This window comes from Pan paniscus, chromosome 7, assembly GCF_029289425.2.
Source record: "Pan paniscus chromosome 7, NHGRI_mPanPan1-v2.0_pri, whole genome shotgun sequence".
NCBI lineage: Eukaryota > Metazoa > Chordata > Mammalia > Primates > Hominidae > Pan > Pan paniscus.
In genome coordinates this window covers 103,995,487-104,012,062 of record NC_073256.2, presented here as the reverse complement: position 1 = coordinate 104,012,062, position 16,576 = coordinate 103,995,487, and the positions used below count along the sequence as shown (strand labels likewise).

The 16,576-nt window shown below is 40.4% G+C and overlaps 1 protein-coding gene and 1 pseudogene across 1 annotated transcript in view; both read left to right on the top strand.

The window, feature by feature from the left end:
• The window catches only part of CNGB3 (cyclic nucleotide gated channel subunit beta 3), a 170,560-nt gene that overhangs the window by 134,840 nt on the left and 19,144 nt on the right, over window positions 1–16,576 (top strand). The window contains exon 15 of the mRNA XM_003821153.7: window positions 5,342–5,460. Coding sequence (XP_003821201.2) covers window positions 5,342–5,460 — 119 coding nt within the window. The remainder of the gene's footprint in view (window positions 1–5,341; window positions 5,461–16,576) is intronic.
• On the top strand, window positions 7,760–15,816 carry LOC134731017 (inositol oxygenase-like; annotated as a pseudogene).

Genomic DNA, 16,576 nt, shown 5'->3' with positions numbered 1-16,576 from the left:
CTAACTTTGAAGAGCTCTAGTGTTTGAAGAGATCAATGAAGAAAAGTCAGAGAGAGCAACTGAGAATGAGCTTTCAGAGATGAAGGGGGAAAATGGAAGAGAGATTATGATAAAATGGGAAGCAAGAATATACAATCCCACACAAATTAGTCCAAGTTAAAAGAAGGCAGATTGGTGATATGAAATCAATTTTATTGAAATGGGAAATACAAGCCATAGTGCAGTCCAAGAACCCCTTGGGGGCAGTGGTGTACTGAAATGACATGACTTTAATGCACCACAACATGTCCTTTCATTTGGGGCCAGTAGCAACAGAGATTGAAAACTGTGATAACTCACATAAACTCTAGCACCTGTGCCCCTAAGCAGTGCAAATTTGTTTAACAAAGTATGAAATGCAGAGTAGATGCAGCCTTTTCATTTCTAATTTCTGCTTCACATCACATTCATCACTCAATAACAAAAACATCAGTGGAGACAAATAAGGCAGGAAAAGGAATTAAGTAGGTGGGAGAGTGCAGGGACCAGCCCCACAGGGTCGGTGGGCTTCTCCCTGTGTGCGGCGATGAGAAAGTGTAGAAATAAAGACACAAGACTAGGAGATAGAAGAAAAGACAGCTGGGCCCGGGGGACCACTACCACCAATGCGCGGAGACCGGTAGTGGCCCCAAATGTCTGGCTGTGCTGTTATTTATTGGATACAAAGCAAAAGGGGCAGGGTAAAGAGTGTGAGTCATCTCCAATGATAGGTAAGGTCACGTGGGTCACGTGTCCACTGGACAGGGGTCCCTTCCCTGCCTAGCTGCCGAGGCAGAGAGGGAGAGGAGACAGAGAGAAAGACAGCTTATGCTATTATTTCTGCATATCAGAGACTTTTAGTACTGTCACTAATTTACTACTGCTATTTAGAAGGCAGAGCCAGGTGTACAGGATGGAACATGAAGGCAGACTAGGAGCGTGACCACTGAAGCACAGCATCACAGGGAGACGGTTAGGCCTCTGGATAACTGCGGGTGAGCCTGACTGATGTCAGGTCCTCCACAAGAGGTGGAGGAGCAGAGTCTTCTCTAAACTCCCCCAGGGAAAAGGAGACTCCCTTTCCCAGTCTGCTAAGTAGCGGGTGTTGTTCCTTGACACTTTTCGCTACCGCTAGACCATGGTCCACCTGGCCACGGGCATCTTCCCAGACGCTGGCGTCACCGTTAGACCAAGGAGCCCTTCTGGTGGCCCTGTCTGGGCATAACAGAAGGCTCGCACTCTTGTCTTCTGGTCACTTCTCACTGTGTCCCCTCAGCTCCTATGTCTGCATGGCCTGGTTTTCCCTAGGTTATGATTATAGAGTGAGGATTATTATAATATTGGAATAAAGAGTAATTGCTACAAACTCATGACTAATGATATTCATATATAATCATATCTAAGATCTATATCTGGTATAACTATTCTTATTTTATATTTTATTATACTGGAACAGCTTGTGTCCTCGGTCTCTTGCCTCGGCACCTGGGTGGCTTGCCGCCCACAGGAGAGTAGAAACAAGGAGACACTAGAATGACAAGTCACATTTCTTTAAGAGCGGATTTACATGATAGTAGATATTGACAGAGAAGAAAGGCTGTTACTTGACAGGACTTGAGACAGCTGAAGTCAGCTTTGTTTTGCTTATCGTTTTCACAAAATATTGAAGGCAAGGGGAAGGAAAAAAATACGTTCAATTTGAGGTTATCTATATAATTTAAGAGATGACTGCATTTGGGGCCAAGTTTGCTGACCTACTTAATCCCCAGGATGGTTCAGAAATTGACTGAGTGGTAGCTTGGGCTGGTTGAAAGAGTGGGAGTTTTCTTCAGATGCTCTATGGCAGGGCAGAAATCACCTAGAGCTCTTGTTAAAGCACCAATTTCTGGGACCTCATTCCCAAAAATTCTGATTCATATTTCTGCAGTAAGAACTCTCAGTAAACTGAGAATTTGCACCTCTAAACAAGCTCCTAGTGATGCTGATGCTGCTGACCCAGGAACCACACTTTGAGTAGCACTGCTCTTTTCTGTTGGGGTGCCCTTGAGTGTCATAAAGCCCTCATGAGCCTTAGAAATAGCTTCCTACACAGAAACCCTGAAATTTTGAAGGGCGCTATCTCCAGGGGTTACCTCACTCTACATGAAGCTCTTGTTTTTTCATACTTTCTCCAAATTAGTCCACACGCTAACAACCAGAGCTTGGTTCAATCTTATTTTGCACATGCTGTCAGCCCTTATTCTCTGAGGAATGTCTACTTAATTTGAATGCTAATTAAACTTGCAGAAAAGGCTTAAATTAGCCTAGAAATATGCAAGAAATAGTGGAAGTTTTGGTTCGTTGATTATGCCAGATCTCCTTGGAAAATTATTGAAATGATCATTAAAAAATAATTAAAAGAGCTGAACTGTATTTAAGTACCCACTATGTACTTCTACCTCCAGTCAGTTGTAATAACTGCCTTTGAAAAATCATTCCAGTTCCTTGAGAATTACTTCACGCAAAGAATAAGGAATATGACCCTGTCCTCATCATTACTTCCTAAAGTATCTCTTGGAAAACTAATTTTCAGATATCTTGCCTTATTTTTTAATTCATTCATGGCTATTTCATTGGTTTTTAAGAGATCAGTTCTGATATTGGAGTCACCGTCAGGTGTGGTCTGTCTTCATGTATTATATAGAGTCAGATGACATAGGTGCTGCTAGTTCTGGCGCTGTCACCTGCGAGCCTTATAAGTTTGCTCAAGACACTTAATTTTTTAAACCTCGACTGCCAATTGTTAAATAAGAGTAATGATACGTTTCCTACTTGACTTCACTCGGATTTTTGCAAGAATTAGAAGAATTAATATCTATGAAATGCTTTACAGCTATAAAGTAGCATGTTCTGCTAGAATAAATATAGGAATTAAAATAAGGAGCTATGTAAATGTCAGATAATGTAATGATTTTTTAAAGTAATATGCAAAGACATGATATTGTTCTTAGCATTAATAGTATGTAAATAAATATAAGATCCATCTATATTGGAATTTCTACTTTTATCTGTTTTTGAGTATAAATATATGCTTAATATTTTGCACAGGCCAGGTGCAGTGGCTCACGACTGTAATTCCAACACTTTGGGAGGCCAAGGTGGCAGGATCACATAAGTCCAGGAGTTCAAGACAAGCCTGGACAACATGGCAAAACCCTGTCTCTACAATAAATACAAAAATTAGCCAGGCATGGGGGCTTATGCGTGTGGTCCCAGCTACTCAGGAGGCTGAGGTGGGAGGATCACTTGAACCCAGGAAGCAGAGGTTGCAGTGAGCTGAGATCATGCCCACTGCACTCTAGCCTGGGGAACAGAGCAAGACCCTGTCTCAAAAAAAAAAAAAAAAAAAAAACCAACCCCAAAATTTTAATTTAAAAATGTATTTTGCACAATGCAAAACTTAAACGTATTTCTTGCATTGCTCAGTTAGGAGATGTGGGTTCTAGGCTTCCTTCGCTTCTAATTACCGAGTTATATAACTTTAGCTAATTGGCTAAGCCAATCTGTGCCTTTGTTTTAATTTTTGTAAAAAGGAAATAATAGTGCTTACTCTACCTTCCTTATAAGAGTAATGGGGAGATAAAATAAGAATTTCAGCTTCCTGGATGTTAACTAAAAGGTGGAGTCTGATAACTTTAAACACAACCCGGCAATTATAAAGCAACAATAGTTGATGTTCAGGAAAATAAACCTAGGTGTAAGGAAAGACTTTAAAATCTCCCAGAGAATAGTTAAGTTATATTTTCCTCATTCATAAATGAGTGTCTCCTATATGTCAAGCCTGCGTTCAGCACTGCAACAAAGTAGACATTCTTTCAGCCATCTCAGAGAGTAAACTACAATCAATATTTTTTTCTTCCAAAGAATGATGTAGGCTAAATATTTTTAAAAATAAAAAAAATCTTTTAATCTCGAGTTGATTTTAGTGTATTCTAATTCTTTCAAAGTATGGTTAATGAGAATATTTGATTAACTCAAATAACCCAGTCCCCTCCTAAGCCAAGTAAGTGAATTTATTGTATTAATGCTATTTTTTTTATAGCTCAAGGTGATCAAGGCACTACTCATTCAGACATGTAGGTACTACTAGCCAAATAGTTTGCCTAGTGTTATGCAATCTGGCCTATTTAGAGTTTAACAGCCTTTCTTGACCTAAGTGCCATTTAGGTCTCTTGTAAGACATTTATTCTTTTTGGAAGTTAGAGAAGATGTGTTCCAAGGGCCTCATAACCACCCACTAGTTTGGTGATTTACTTGTAAGAACTCATATAATTCAACATAAAGTTATATTTATGGCTTAAGATTTATTATAGCAAAGGATAAAATGCAGGAATAGCAAGAAAAAGATATACATGGGCAAACACGAGAGAAATCAGACACAGGCTTACTAGGTCCTATTTCTGTGAGGGTCACATGGATGCATTTTTCTCTCCAGTGGACCACAGAAACATGAACAAAATATCTCCACCGGCGGAAGCTCATATTAGTCTTGGGTCCAATGTTCTTAAATGGGGCATATAGCTGCATGACCAGACATGATTCAGACTTTCAAACTATGTACAAGGTACACATCATAAATCTTTGTGATTATATTAAATAGTGTTGACAGCCTGATACATCCTGCTATACTGGCTCAGGAATATAGAATAACACCATTAACCAGTGGCTGTGTGAACATTCCAGGAGTTTAATTCTTAGGGCTTGAACAAAGATCATTGCTCTGGTCCCAAGAGTCCCCAAAGATAGGCAAGAACTGAGTAAAACAACCTGCTGTATTAATACTTTATCTCAGTATGGAATACTAATAATAACTCAAAGATCTCCTATGCCGCAATTCCCCAAATCAGACCTCAATGCCATGGGTAGATGAATAGAATTGACCTTTGAAAGGCTGCAGTCTATGCTCTTTGGCTAGACCAAGCAACTTCTTCCAAGCATAGTGGTGGTCATCAAAGCCAGGTTCGACCATGCTTAAAATCAATTACTTCCTCTACCCAGGGTCCTTCCTAAAGCAATGTGCTAACTGAAATATCTTCATGTATCCAAGGGAAGCAAACAGTACTCACGTGTTGAGAAGTATCATCTTCCTAATCATTTTCTTTCACATGATATGTTCAACCCATGTCTGTAAATACTTTAGGTCTTAAGATAATTAATTTTACACTAATGTTCTTTGCTTCCTTCATTTATATTTACTCCTCTAAAAGAGTTTATATTTCTTAATTTACAGCATAATTATCAAGAATAAAGTAACTACCATTTCCTCTTTATATCTAAAATGTAGGGAGAAATTGGCAAGGAAATGTATATCATCAAGCATGGAGAAGTCCAAGTTCTTGGAGGCCCTGATGGTACTAAAGTTCTGGTTACTCTGAAAGCTGGGTCAGTGTTTGGAGAAATCAGGTATCTGAAAGATACTTCATAAATATTGAAGTCCATCATTTGTCATAAAAGAAAAGTCTTAGGTAGTAAAATAAGTTCCCGCTCAGATTTATCAAAGGTTTGATTGTGCTGAGAGCATTCATAAAATAAGGATTTTCATATTTTTATTCATCCCTTCACCAAAGAGACCTAAGGAAAAGAACTGGGTCATTCAGCTCTTTAGTCCAGGACCTAGAGCAGTGCCTGGCGTAAAGCAGGTTCCCAGTATATGTTGAATGGATGTGCAAATGAATTAATAAATGAGAGAAGAGGTTTGGAGGGTTCATTGTTACCAGATTGTTGGAAAACTTGAAAGCCTTGCTAACAAGGGGGTCTTGCGTAGGCTAGTGATGTGATCATAGCTGTGGGACCAAATTTCCTGAGTTTAAACTCCAGTTTCACCTCTACTGGCTTTTTTCCTCTGTTACTTGTCCCCACTGTTCCTCAGTTTCCTCACCTTAATAATTAGGATAATAATAGAACATATCTTAAAGTGTTGGTAAATGAGTTAATTCACTAAAAGCACTTAGAACACTGCCTGGCATCTATTAAGAACTCAATAAATATCAATTATTTTTACCATTGTTTCTTATTGGCCAGGAAAAGTTTATCCTAGAACAAGAAACTCCCCAAGAGGAAAAATATAGACAGCAAATTTAAGCATTTTGTGAGCTAAACACTTCTATATGCATTATCACATTTATTCATTATTCAACCAAAAAATATTTATTGAGTGCCTGGTATGTGCTAGATTGTCAGGAATAAACTATATAAAAATATTAGACAAGATATGGCCCCTAACAGAGCTTATAGTCCAGTCAGGGAAAACTGATAATAAATAATTAATTAGCTAGACAAGATGAATTCACATCGTAATAACTACTATGAAGGAAAAAATGGTTAGAAAGTAACAGGACACAACTTAGACGCAGTGGTCAGGAATGACCTCTCTAGGGAGATAATATTTGACCTGAGATTTGAAAGAGAAAAGGATCAGCCATTCAGAATTGGGTGAACAGCCTGATTACCAAAGGGCTAGAGGTAAAGCAAGTTTGTCTGGTCAAGGGAGAAAGGTCAATATGGCTGGAGTACAGTGAATAAGAACACTGAGGAGATGAGGCCAAATAGGTGAGCAAGACCCAGATAACATGGTCTTTTACGCCATGATAGGAATTTATGTCTTTTTCTAAATATGAATGAATGCCAGTAGAGGGTTTTAGGCAAAAGAATGACACACTCTGAATTATTATTTTAAAAGACGACTTCAACAGCTATGTGGAAAAGATACAGTAGAGGAGCAAGAATGAATAGAGTCCAGTTAGAAGTCAACTGTGGTGGCTCAAGTGAAAGATGATGGTGTCTGGAACTAGGATACTGGCACATATGATGAATAGAAGAGTACCCTGTCAGGCAGTTATTAATATATTCATTTCATAACTGAGAAAATTGCTATCCCAAGATGCCAAGTACTATATCTTTCCCAGGACACCATTGCTAATGAATTATAGGGACAACATTCAAACCTGGGTCTCCACGGATCGGGGTCCAGTGATCTTTATACCACGTCACAGAAGAAATTTCCAGTCTCTAATTTCATAGCTGCTAAGAAGTTATCTTTGTGTTCTGGAAATATGGATAATTTTAGATGACTTCATATTAGCATTGTTAGGGTTTCTTTGGAATGTTGAAACATGTTATTTCTCTGTTGTTAATGTGGCTTCTCTTTTTAATTTTTTTCTCCTTGTTTAACGACTGATTATTTGTTAAGGTGATCCTCTGAGGATCTTGCTCTTGGGCAGTGGTGGAAACACTTCTCAGAACATACAAGACCTGAGTTCTTTGCCTGTTTTCTATCATTTCCTTCCTGGGAGTCCTTGCAAAAGTGATTTAATATTTTCTGACTTAATAATCACTGTAATCTTCAAGATCATAAAACATGCAACAGTTTAATCTGAAACACTGCAGAAATTAATTAGCTGACCTTTCCCAAGGGTTGAGTACTCCCTGAAGAATAAGCTTTATAAATACAAGTATGTTAATTGCTGATATTATCATCACAGGAGGAAATACCCTAGGAATTGAATCCAGGTGTTTCTGAGTTGCAACTGAAAGTAATCCTAGATTCCTGACAGCAGCTTCTCAAATAAATCTCCTATTACCCATTTGGTTTCTAAGGCCAAATTGAAACCAGTAGAACAGACAAACTTTAAACTTGCTCAGTAGTTTGGTTGATTCAAGTAAAAGGGAGCTTTTTGCCTTGGTTCTCTTTTTGGCTGTGGTTATGGGGAAACAGGATGCATCTGCCTCTTTCCAGATACCCACAGGCTTCACAGGCCCACAGCTGTCATATGCCGCTGAAGCTCTAGTCATTTATTCCAGAGCTGGAGGTATGCCTGCCAAACATCCAGATACTGGAAAGATCTAGTAATAGTGTTTACTACTCAAAAATGCTGTGACCTTTGTTAAAATGAGCTAAATCCAGCACTATCATGTAGCCTTTAAAAGAGTTCTTTTTCCTCAGGAAAAAAAAAAAATAAAGAAAAACATTAAGGGCTTTCAAGGACATTATATATTAATCCAAAAGAGCAAAACCCTGACTAAAATATAGATTAACAGCCTGTCATTGAGAAAACCCAGACCACATTTCCAATTATCATCTGAAGAGTGCAGATACCCCATTTCTAAAAGAGAGACCCACGGTCTGCTGAGAGATGGCCTTGTGGTGGTTCCAGCTCCATCATTTTCCTTACACGTACATTTAGTCCCAAGTCTTATTCACTGAATGTATTTAACCACTTCCTGTCTGCATTCTGTTTCTGTTAAAATGTCATTTTTCTTAAAACACATCTGAGTTTTTATTCTTGTGTTGCCATTATGATTTCAATAGGATTTTCTATTGGTTTCATCTCTCTTCGGAATATCCTCCCCTGGAAATTTTTCATTCCTCCTTCAAATGCCACCTTTTTGAAGCCATCTTTAACCCCTAAAACAACTAGTTACTCTTTATTCTATGCTTCCATAGCATTTCATTCATGCATTTATTGCAGTAATTACTACTGATTTATAATTAATTTGTTCAGACAGGTCTCTCCAACAGACTGAGCTACTAAAATGTAAGAACTAGAGGCTGGGCGTGGTGGCTCATGCCTGTAATCCCAACACGTTGGGAGGCTGAGGCAGGTAGATCACAAGGCCTGGAGATCAAGACCGTCCCAGCTAACACTGTGAAACCCCATCTCTACTAAAAATTAAAAAAATTAAAAAAATAAAAAAAATAGCCGAGTGTGGTGGTGGGCACCTGTAGTCCCAGCTACTCGGGAGGCTGAGGCAGGAGAATAGCATGAACCCAGGAGGCAGAGCTTGCAGTGAGCCGAGATCGTGCCACTGCGCTCCAGCCTGGGTGACAGGGCGAGACTCTGTCACAAAAAAAAAAAAGAAAAAAAAGGAACTAGAATGTATCCATCTTCATATCACCAGCAGCTACGTAAACACTATATACTAAGTGGTGATTTTTACTTGTATCCTGCCTCCATTCAAAAATAATTTGCAACAGCTCTTCAGCAATTTTTAATTAATTAAGTACTTAATTGTGATTTGATAGAAACAAAAGAAAATTATATTTGGGTCCCCTTATGGCATAGTGTGAAAGTGACTCAAAGAAGGCCATGTATTCCTTCTTTGCCAGGCACAGTGCCAGTCATGAGGGTACAAAGGAGAACAAGAAACAATCACTGTCCTCCAGGGCCTTAGAAGAGATTTCAATACCAGGTGATTAAATGTATGAATTGTGTCCCAGGAAGATAGTGTGTACAGGATGCTTTGGGGACAAAGTTTTCACAAGGACCAGTGCATCCTTTGGATCTGGCAATTACTAGAGGTTATTTGGGAACCAAAAGCTGAACGTTTATCGGGCAAAATCCACCCCCGATATTTCATGTAGGTTCTTTTCTATTTTCCCTAAGTGTTGGCTGGTCTGAGAAATAAAGGAACAGAGTACAAGAGAGAGAAATTTTAAAGCTGGGTGTCCAGGGGAGACATCACATGTCACCAGGTTCCGTGATGTCCCACAAGCCACAAAACCAGCAAGTTTTTATTAGTCATTTTCAAAAGGGGAGGGAGTGTATGAACAGGGTGTGGGTCACAGAGATCACATGCTTCGCAAGGTAATAGAATATCACAAGCCAAATGGAGGCAGGGCAAGATCACAGGACCACAGGACTGGGGCGAAATTAAAATTGCTAATGAAGTTTCAGGCACACATGATCATTGATAACATCTTATCAGGAGACAGGGTTTGAGAGCAGACAACCGGTCTGACCAAAATTTATTAGGTGGGAATTTCCTCGTCCTAATAAGCCTGGGAGTGCTATAGGAGACTGGGGCTTATTTCAACCCTACAGCTGTGACCGTAAAAGACAGCCGCCCCCAAGGTGGCCATTTTAAAGGCCTACCCTCAGGGACACATTCTCTTTCTCAGGGATGTTCCTTGCTGAGAAAAAGAATTCATCAATATTTCTCCCATTTGCTTTTGAAAGAAGAGAAATATGGCTCTGTTCCACCCAGCTCACTGGCAGTCAGAGTTTAAGGTTATCTCTCTTGTTCCCTGAACATTGCTGTTATCCTGTTCTTTTTTCAAGGTGCCCAGATTTCATATTGTTCAAATACACATGCTCTACAACAATTTGTGCAGTTAACGCAATCATCCCAGGGTCCTGAGGCAACATACATCCTCCTCAGCTTACGAAGATGATGAGATTAAGAGATTAAAGTAAAGACAAGCATAGGAAATCACAAGGGTATTGATTGGGGAAGTGATAAGTGTCCATGAAATCTTCACAATTTATGTTCAGAGACTGCAGTAGAGACAGGCATAAGAAATTATAAAAGTATTAATTTGGGGAACTAATAAATGTCCATGAAATCTTCACAATCCACGTTCTTCTGCCATGGCTTCAGCTGGTCCCTCCGTTTGGGGTCCCTGACTTCCTGCAACAAACCTTCAGTGGTCCTTAAATGATGTGTGCACACAGGTCAGTCCTATAAACCCCTACTGAGGGGTATGTAAAGGATAATTGACGTGATGCCTGTAGTGGGTTGAATGGTGTCTCCCACAAAGATAAGTCCACATCCTAATCCTAGGAACTTGTGTATGTGACCTAACTTGAAAAAAAGGGTCAGGGTCTTTGCAGATGTAATTAAGTTAAGGATCTCAAGATGAGATCATCCTGAATTATCTTGAAGGGCCCCAAGTCCAATGACAAAGAGGGTTCTTTTTCCTAAGGACACTTTTTATAAGTGTCTTTATAAAAGACATAAGAGGAGAAGACCATGTGAAGACTGAGGGTAGAAACTGAAGTATTGCAGCCATAGCCAAGAAATGCCTGGCAGCACTAGAAGCTGGAAGAGGCAAGAAAAGATTTTTCACTGGAGTCTTTAGAGGAAACACAGCCCTGCTGATATTTTGATTTTGGACTTCTGGCCTCCAGAACTGTGAGATAATAAATTTTTGTGGTTGTAGGTCACTTGTTTTGTGATAATTTGTTATAGCAGCCCTAGGAAACTAATACAATACCAAATTATTTAAATTGTTCACTTTCAAAATTTTACTGGGGATAAACAAAACATGCTTGACACTCTACTTCACCCTACATGGACACTCCGCCTTCAACACCTGTCAATCCTACCACCAAAGAAAGTCTCAAATCATTTGTATCTTATGTTCTCCACTGCCACTACTTCAGTTCATCCATCTCTCACTGGACAACTGCAGTGGCTTACTTCAAGTCACTCAAATCCAACAACCATATCCTCCACAATCAGTCTCCACTCTGCAGCCAGAGGGATCTTTTGGAAACACAGATCTGATCATATCACTGCCCTCCCACTTAAAACCATTTAATGTTTTCATGCCATTTTTAGGGATAAGAACAAAGTGATTTTCCTTACCTATGAGATCCTGTAGAGTCTAGCCCCTGCCTACCTCTCTACTTCAGGTTGCACCTGACTCGCCTTGCTCTCTTTATTTTATTTTTATTTTATTTTATTTTATTTTATTTTATTTTATTTATTTGAGATGGAGTCTCACTCTGTCACCCAGGCTGGAGTTCAGTGGCACCATCTCGGCTGACTGCAACCTCCACTTCCCATGTTCAAGTGATTCTCCAACCTCAGTCTCCCAAGTAACTGGGATTACAGGTTTCGCCATCGTGCGCAGCTAATTTTTGTATTTTTGTAGAGACGGGGTTTCACCATGTTGGCCAGGCTAGTCTTGAACTCCTGACCTCAGATGATCCACCTGCCTCGGCCTCCCAGAGTGCTGGATTACAGGTACAAGCCACTGCGCCTAACCATCTTTGCTCTCTTTAATCCAGACACCCATTGTCTTCCCATTCCTTGAATGCACCACACTCTATCCAGTCACAGGGAGTTTTTTGCACATTCTATTACCTCTGCCTGGATGCTTTCCCCACCCTTTTACCAAGATCTCAGCTTCTTTCAGGCCTTCTTGGATTCCCCACTATAGGGACCTCCGAGGTCTCCTTGCTTCATCCAATGATGTTCCTTTCTTTTGGAGCACTTATCTTTGTAACTATACATGCATTAGTGCATTTATTTCTTCAATGTTTTTCTTCCTTCCTAAATTGCAAGCACCAGAACTACCACCTATGGCTGTGCCAAATGTTCTCTGCACCAGAATGTCCAAAGAGGAACCGGGAGGGCAGGAACCCAGTTCTCACTCCACTTCTGAGCCATGAGCCCTGGCTGTTGTGCTCCCTCTCATGCACAGTTACCTTTCACTCTGTGAAAGGAGGCATTCTTCTAGCCAAGCACAGGACTGCACATGCTCAGAAAAGCCACATTGTTTTTTATTATACTTTACGTTCTGGGGTACATGTGCACAACATGCAGGTTTGTTACATAGGTATACATGTGCCATGTTGGTTTGCTGCACCCATCAACTCATTTACATTAGGTATTTCTCCTAATGCTATCCCTCCCCCAGACCCCCACCCCCTGACAGGCCCCAGTGTATGATGTTCCCCTCCCTGTCTCCATGTGTTCTCGTTGTTCAACTCCCACTTATGAGTGAGAACATGCGGTGTTTGGTTTTCTCTCCTTGTGATAGTTTGCTGAGAATGATGGTTTCCAGCTTCATCCATGTCTCTGCAAAGGACATGAACTCATCCTTTTTTATGGCTGCATAGTATTCCATGGTGCATATGTGCCACATTTTCTTTTTCCAGTCTATTATTGATGGACATTTGGTTTGATTCCAAGTCTTTGCTATTGTGAACAGAGCAGCGATAAACATACGTGTGCATGAAAAGCCCCATTTTTATAGTTTGCATGAAGACACTTTACACAGGTGCCAAGGGGTCCTGCTAGACACCATGTGTGGTTTGTTCTATACTCTATCCCCAGCCCTTAGGGCAGTGGCTGGTCCACATAAGTGCCTAATAAATAGTTATTGAATAAATAAGTGAATGTAATTATCTTTCTATCATTGTGAATGTACAAATGCACATTCATTTTTGTCGTGAATATGCATATTCAGCCTTGTGCCCTTTTTGTCAGTTTTCATTATAAGAATAACACTGCTATATTTATCTTTGTAAAATTACTTTGTTTTATTTATTTGAGGTTTAATTCCCAAAAATCGGAATAAGTAGGCCAAAAGGTAGAAGCATTTCTATAACTCTTGTAATATATGGGCAGATTATTTTCCAGAAAAAAATTGAACCAATTTGCATTACAAATCACAATGTATAGCTATTTTTCTTCAGTATTACTGATATTACTTTATTATCCCCATTGCCATTGCATTTTAATAGGTTATTTTAATTTGCAGTTCTCTAAATAGTGCCTGGAAATAATAGTTCCTCCATAAATATTTGCTAAATGAATTGATTTCCTATGGGCCCATTTATTTTCATAAATGTGATCATTTACCTTCTGCATTTCTTTCATTGTTCACCATCCTTTTTTCATCACAGATAACAAGTTATTGAGTAGAATTCAGGCATTGATAAATTCTTGTATGTTTTAGATATCTGGTTGCCATTCAAAACATTTAAATGCTGTCTTTTCCCCTATTACATTAGTCAAATCACCTATTTGAGAATTTCTTTCTGATATTTACTTTATATCAATGTGAAATGGCCAAATATTTTGACAAATCATCTTAAAACTCCTTTTAACCTTTAAACCATTATTGTCTATTTCTTCTGAATACTCAGTTTTTAAAATTGGGGTACCAGAGGAGACTTTTAGGTCTTTGGACTATTTTAATTCCATATTCTTACTCTTCATCAGAATAACTCAGTTATTCCTTTTTTCCCCTTTCCTAAAAAGCAGAAATAGTAGATACAATAGGAGATTAAAAGTATGAGCAGAGATAAGACTTGATTAATACTGAAAGAGAAAACTTCATTTTCATTTTTTTCATATCTCAAACCTGTAAGCACTACCTGTGTTAAGAGTACATATTTACATTTTCACTACATCGTTTTGAATATAGTCTCTTTGATTGTATAGCACCTTTTTGCTTAGCATGAAAAGCATACTTCATCTAAGTCCCACAATATCCCACTGAACAAATATACAATCAGTGTCATTGCTTAAATATTCATTCAAATATCCTCAGGATTCCTCCTAAAGTAACTTTATCCAGTGCTAAATCAAGGCTTTTTGCCACCATTTGGAAGAGCAGAGAGGAAGTAAAGATTCTGAGAGTCATACCTTGACATGTCTTATTGCACCAGCCTGTTTGGGTTCCTCCCTTATTTTTCCTAATATCCAGGGGCAAATCTGTATCATTAAAACAACAGCAGTAACTTCATTGGCATCACTAGAGTTATGGTTAAAGAAAAGACCTCTTGACTTGAAGTCAGGTCTTGTCTTAGATTTTAATTTCAGAGATGAAATTCTTAAATATTTGTTCTTGAACAATTCACTTAACTGATTCTGGACCTCAGTTCCATGTCTGTAAGTATAGGTTAAGAACCTACCTCACCAGCTGGGTGCGGTGGCTCACGCCTGTAATCCCAGCACTTTGGGAGGCTCAGGTGGCGGGATCATGAGGTCAGGAAACCGAGACCATCCTGGCCAACATGGTGAAACCCTGTCTCTACTTAAAAATATATGTATACATATACAAAAATTAGCTGGGCGTGGTGGCACGTGCCGGTAATCCCAGCTACTCGGGAGGCTGAGGCAGGAGAATCGCTTAAACCAGGGAGTCGGAGGTTGCAGTGAGCCAAGATTGTGCCACCGCACTCCAGCCTGGCGACAGAGCGAGACTCCTTCTCAAAACAAACAAACAAACAAAAAAGCTGTCTAAAGCCAGGGGCAAGCGGGAGGCTGGGCCTGCAGACATCCCTCAGCAGGTGTCCCAGTCAGGGACACATTCGCTGCCCTGCGCTTTGCATCCCTCTCAGGGTGAAGGTGACAGTGGACCCAGACCCTTCCCTGGTCTACCGACCTGAAGTGAACCCAGAGGCTGCCAAAGACAAGGCTGGCTTCCAGAGCTACGTGTCGGGTCCCCTCCTGGACCACGTCTTTACCACCGACAAGCTCATGCACATGCACCACACAGTGGATTTCGTCAGGAGCAAGCACGCCTGGTTTGGGGACTTTTCCTACAAGAAAATGAAGGTCATGGAGGCCGTGGACCTGCTGCATGGGCTGGTGGACGAATCAGACTCAGGTGTAGACTTCTCCCACTCCTTCCAAGCCTTCCAGATGGCGGAGGGCATCCGAAAGCTCACCCGGGCAAGGACTGGTTCCAGCTTGTTGGGCTTCTATGACCTAGGGAAGGTCTTGGCCCTGTTGGGGGAGCCCCAGTGGGTGATCGTTGGAGACACATTCCCCGTTGGATGCTGTCCCCAGACCTCCGTGGTTTTGTAACTCCACTTTTCAGGACAATCCCGACCTCCAGGATCCTGGATACAGCACAAAACTGGGCATGTATTAGCTTACTGTGGGCTCGGCAGGGTCCTCATGTCCTAGGGCCATAATGAGTACTTGTACCAGGTGATGATGTTCAACAAGTTCTCGCTCCCACTGGAGGCTTCCTACAGGATCCAATTCCACTCCTTCTGCCCCTGGCACACAGGCGGTGACTACCAGCAGTGGTGCAGCAAGCAGGACCTGGCTATGCTGCCCGGGGTCCAGGAGTTCAATTTGACCAACTTCCCTGACCTGCCAGATGTGGACAAGCTGCGGCCCTACTACCAGGGGCTCATTGATAAGTACTGCCCTGGCATCCTGAGCTGGTGACGCTTCTTCCACCCCCACCACTGCTGGATGACAGGCCTGGCCCTCAGCGTGCCTAGTGAGGTCTGGCCGTGGGCAGACAGACACCATTAGGGTCTACCTCAGTGGGGAACCCCACTCGCCCCTTATAGCCACCAGCTCTCATGGCCATTTGTACCTAGTGGCAATAAAGACCTCGAAGGAGAGAGAAAACAAAACAAAACACCTAGCTCACCAAAGTGATATGGTCATTACATAGGAAAATAAAGGGATTTACTTTTTAAAAAAACTTTAAAACTATAAACTTTGTACAAATATTTCACATAGTTACCTGGTTTTCACTCCAAAGAAACATTTAGTTAGGCTAGTGTATTAGTATAGGCTTCTTTGATACAGTATTTTCCAGCCAAAGTACCATAGTTAAGTATTCTTCTGGGAAACTCGAAGGAAGATAAATAAACAGAGCATGGAATAAAGAGTCCACATTATCCTTTTTCTCCTCTTTCCTTCCTTAGAAGTTATACCCAGATTCTTCATCGCTCATCCACTTCTCTAAGGCCAATTCAATTCTGAAATCAAGACCTGCTAAGGGGAAAAGGGACTAAGCATTTTATATCTGTAATATCTAAACTCTCTAATTTTGTTAAAAATCTGTATGTGCAGACATTCCTCAAAATGTTTTACAGAAAAAAAATCTAGGCTAACATGTGTTTGCCATTCAGTACTTTTATGAATATCAAAGTATCTGCAAAGATCAAAAATCCCAGGCAGAGGTGGCCTTAGAACATCCTCTGATATTTGCCTAGCCATAAAAGTTTTGCTAGAATTTATTTTTAGTCAAGTT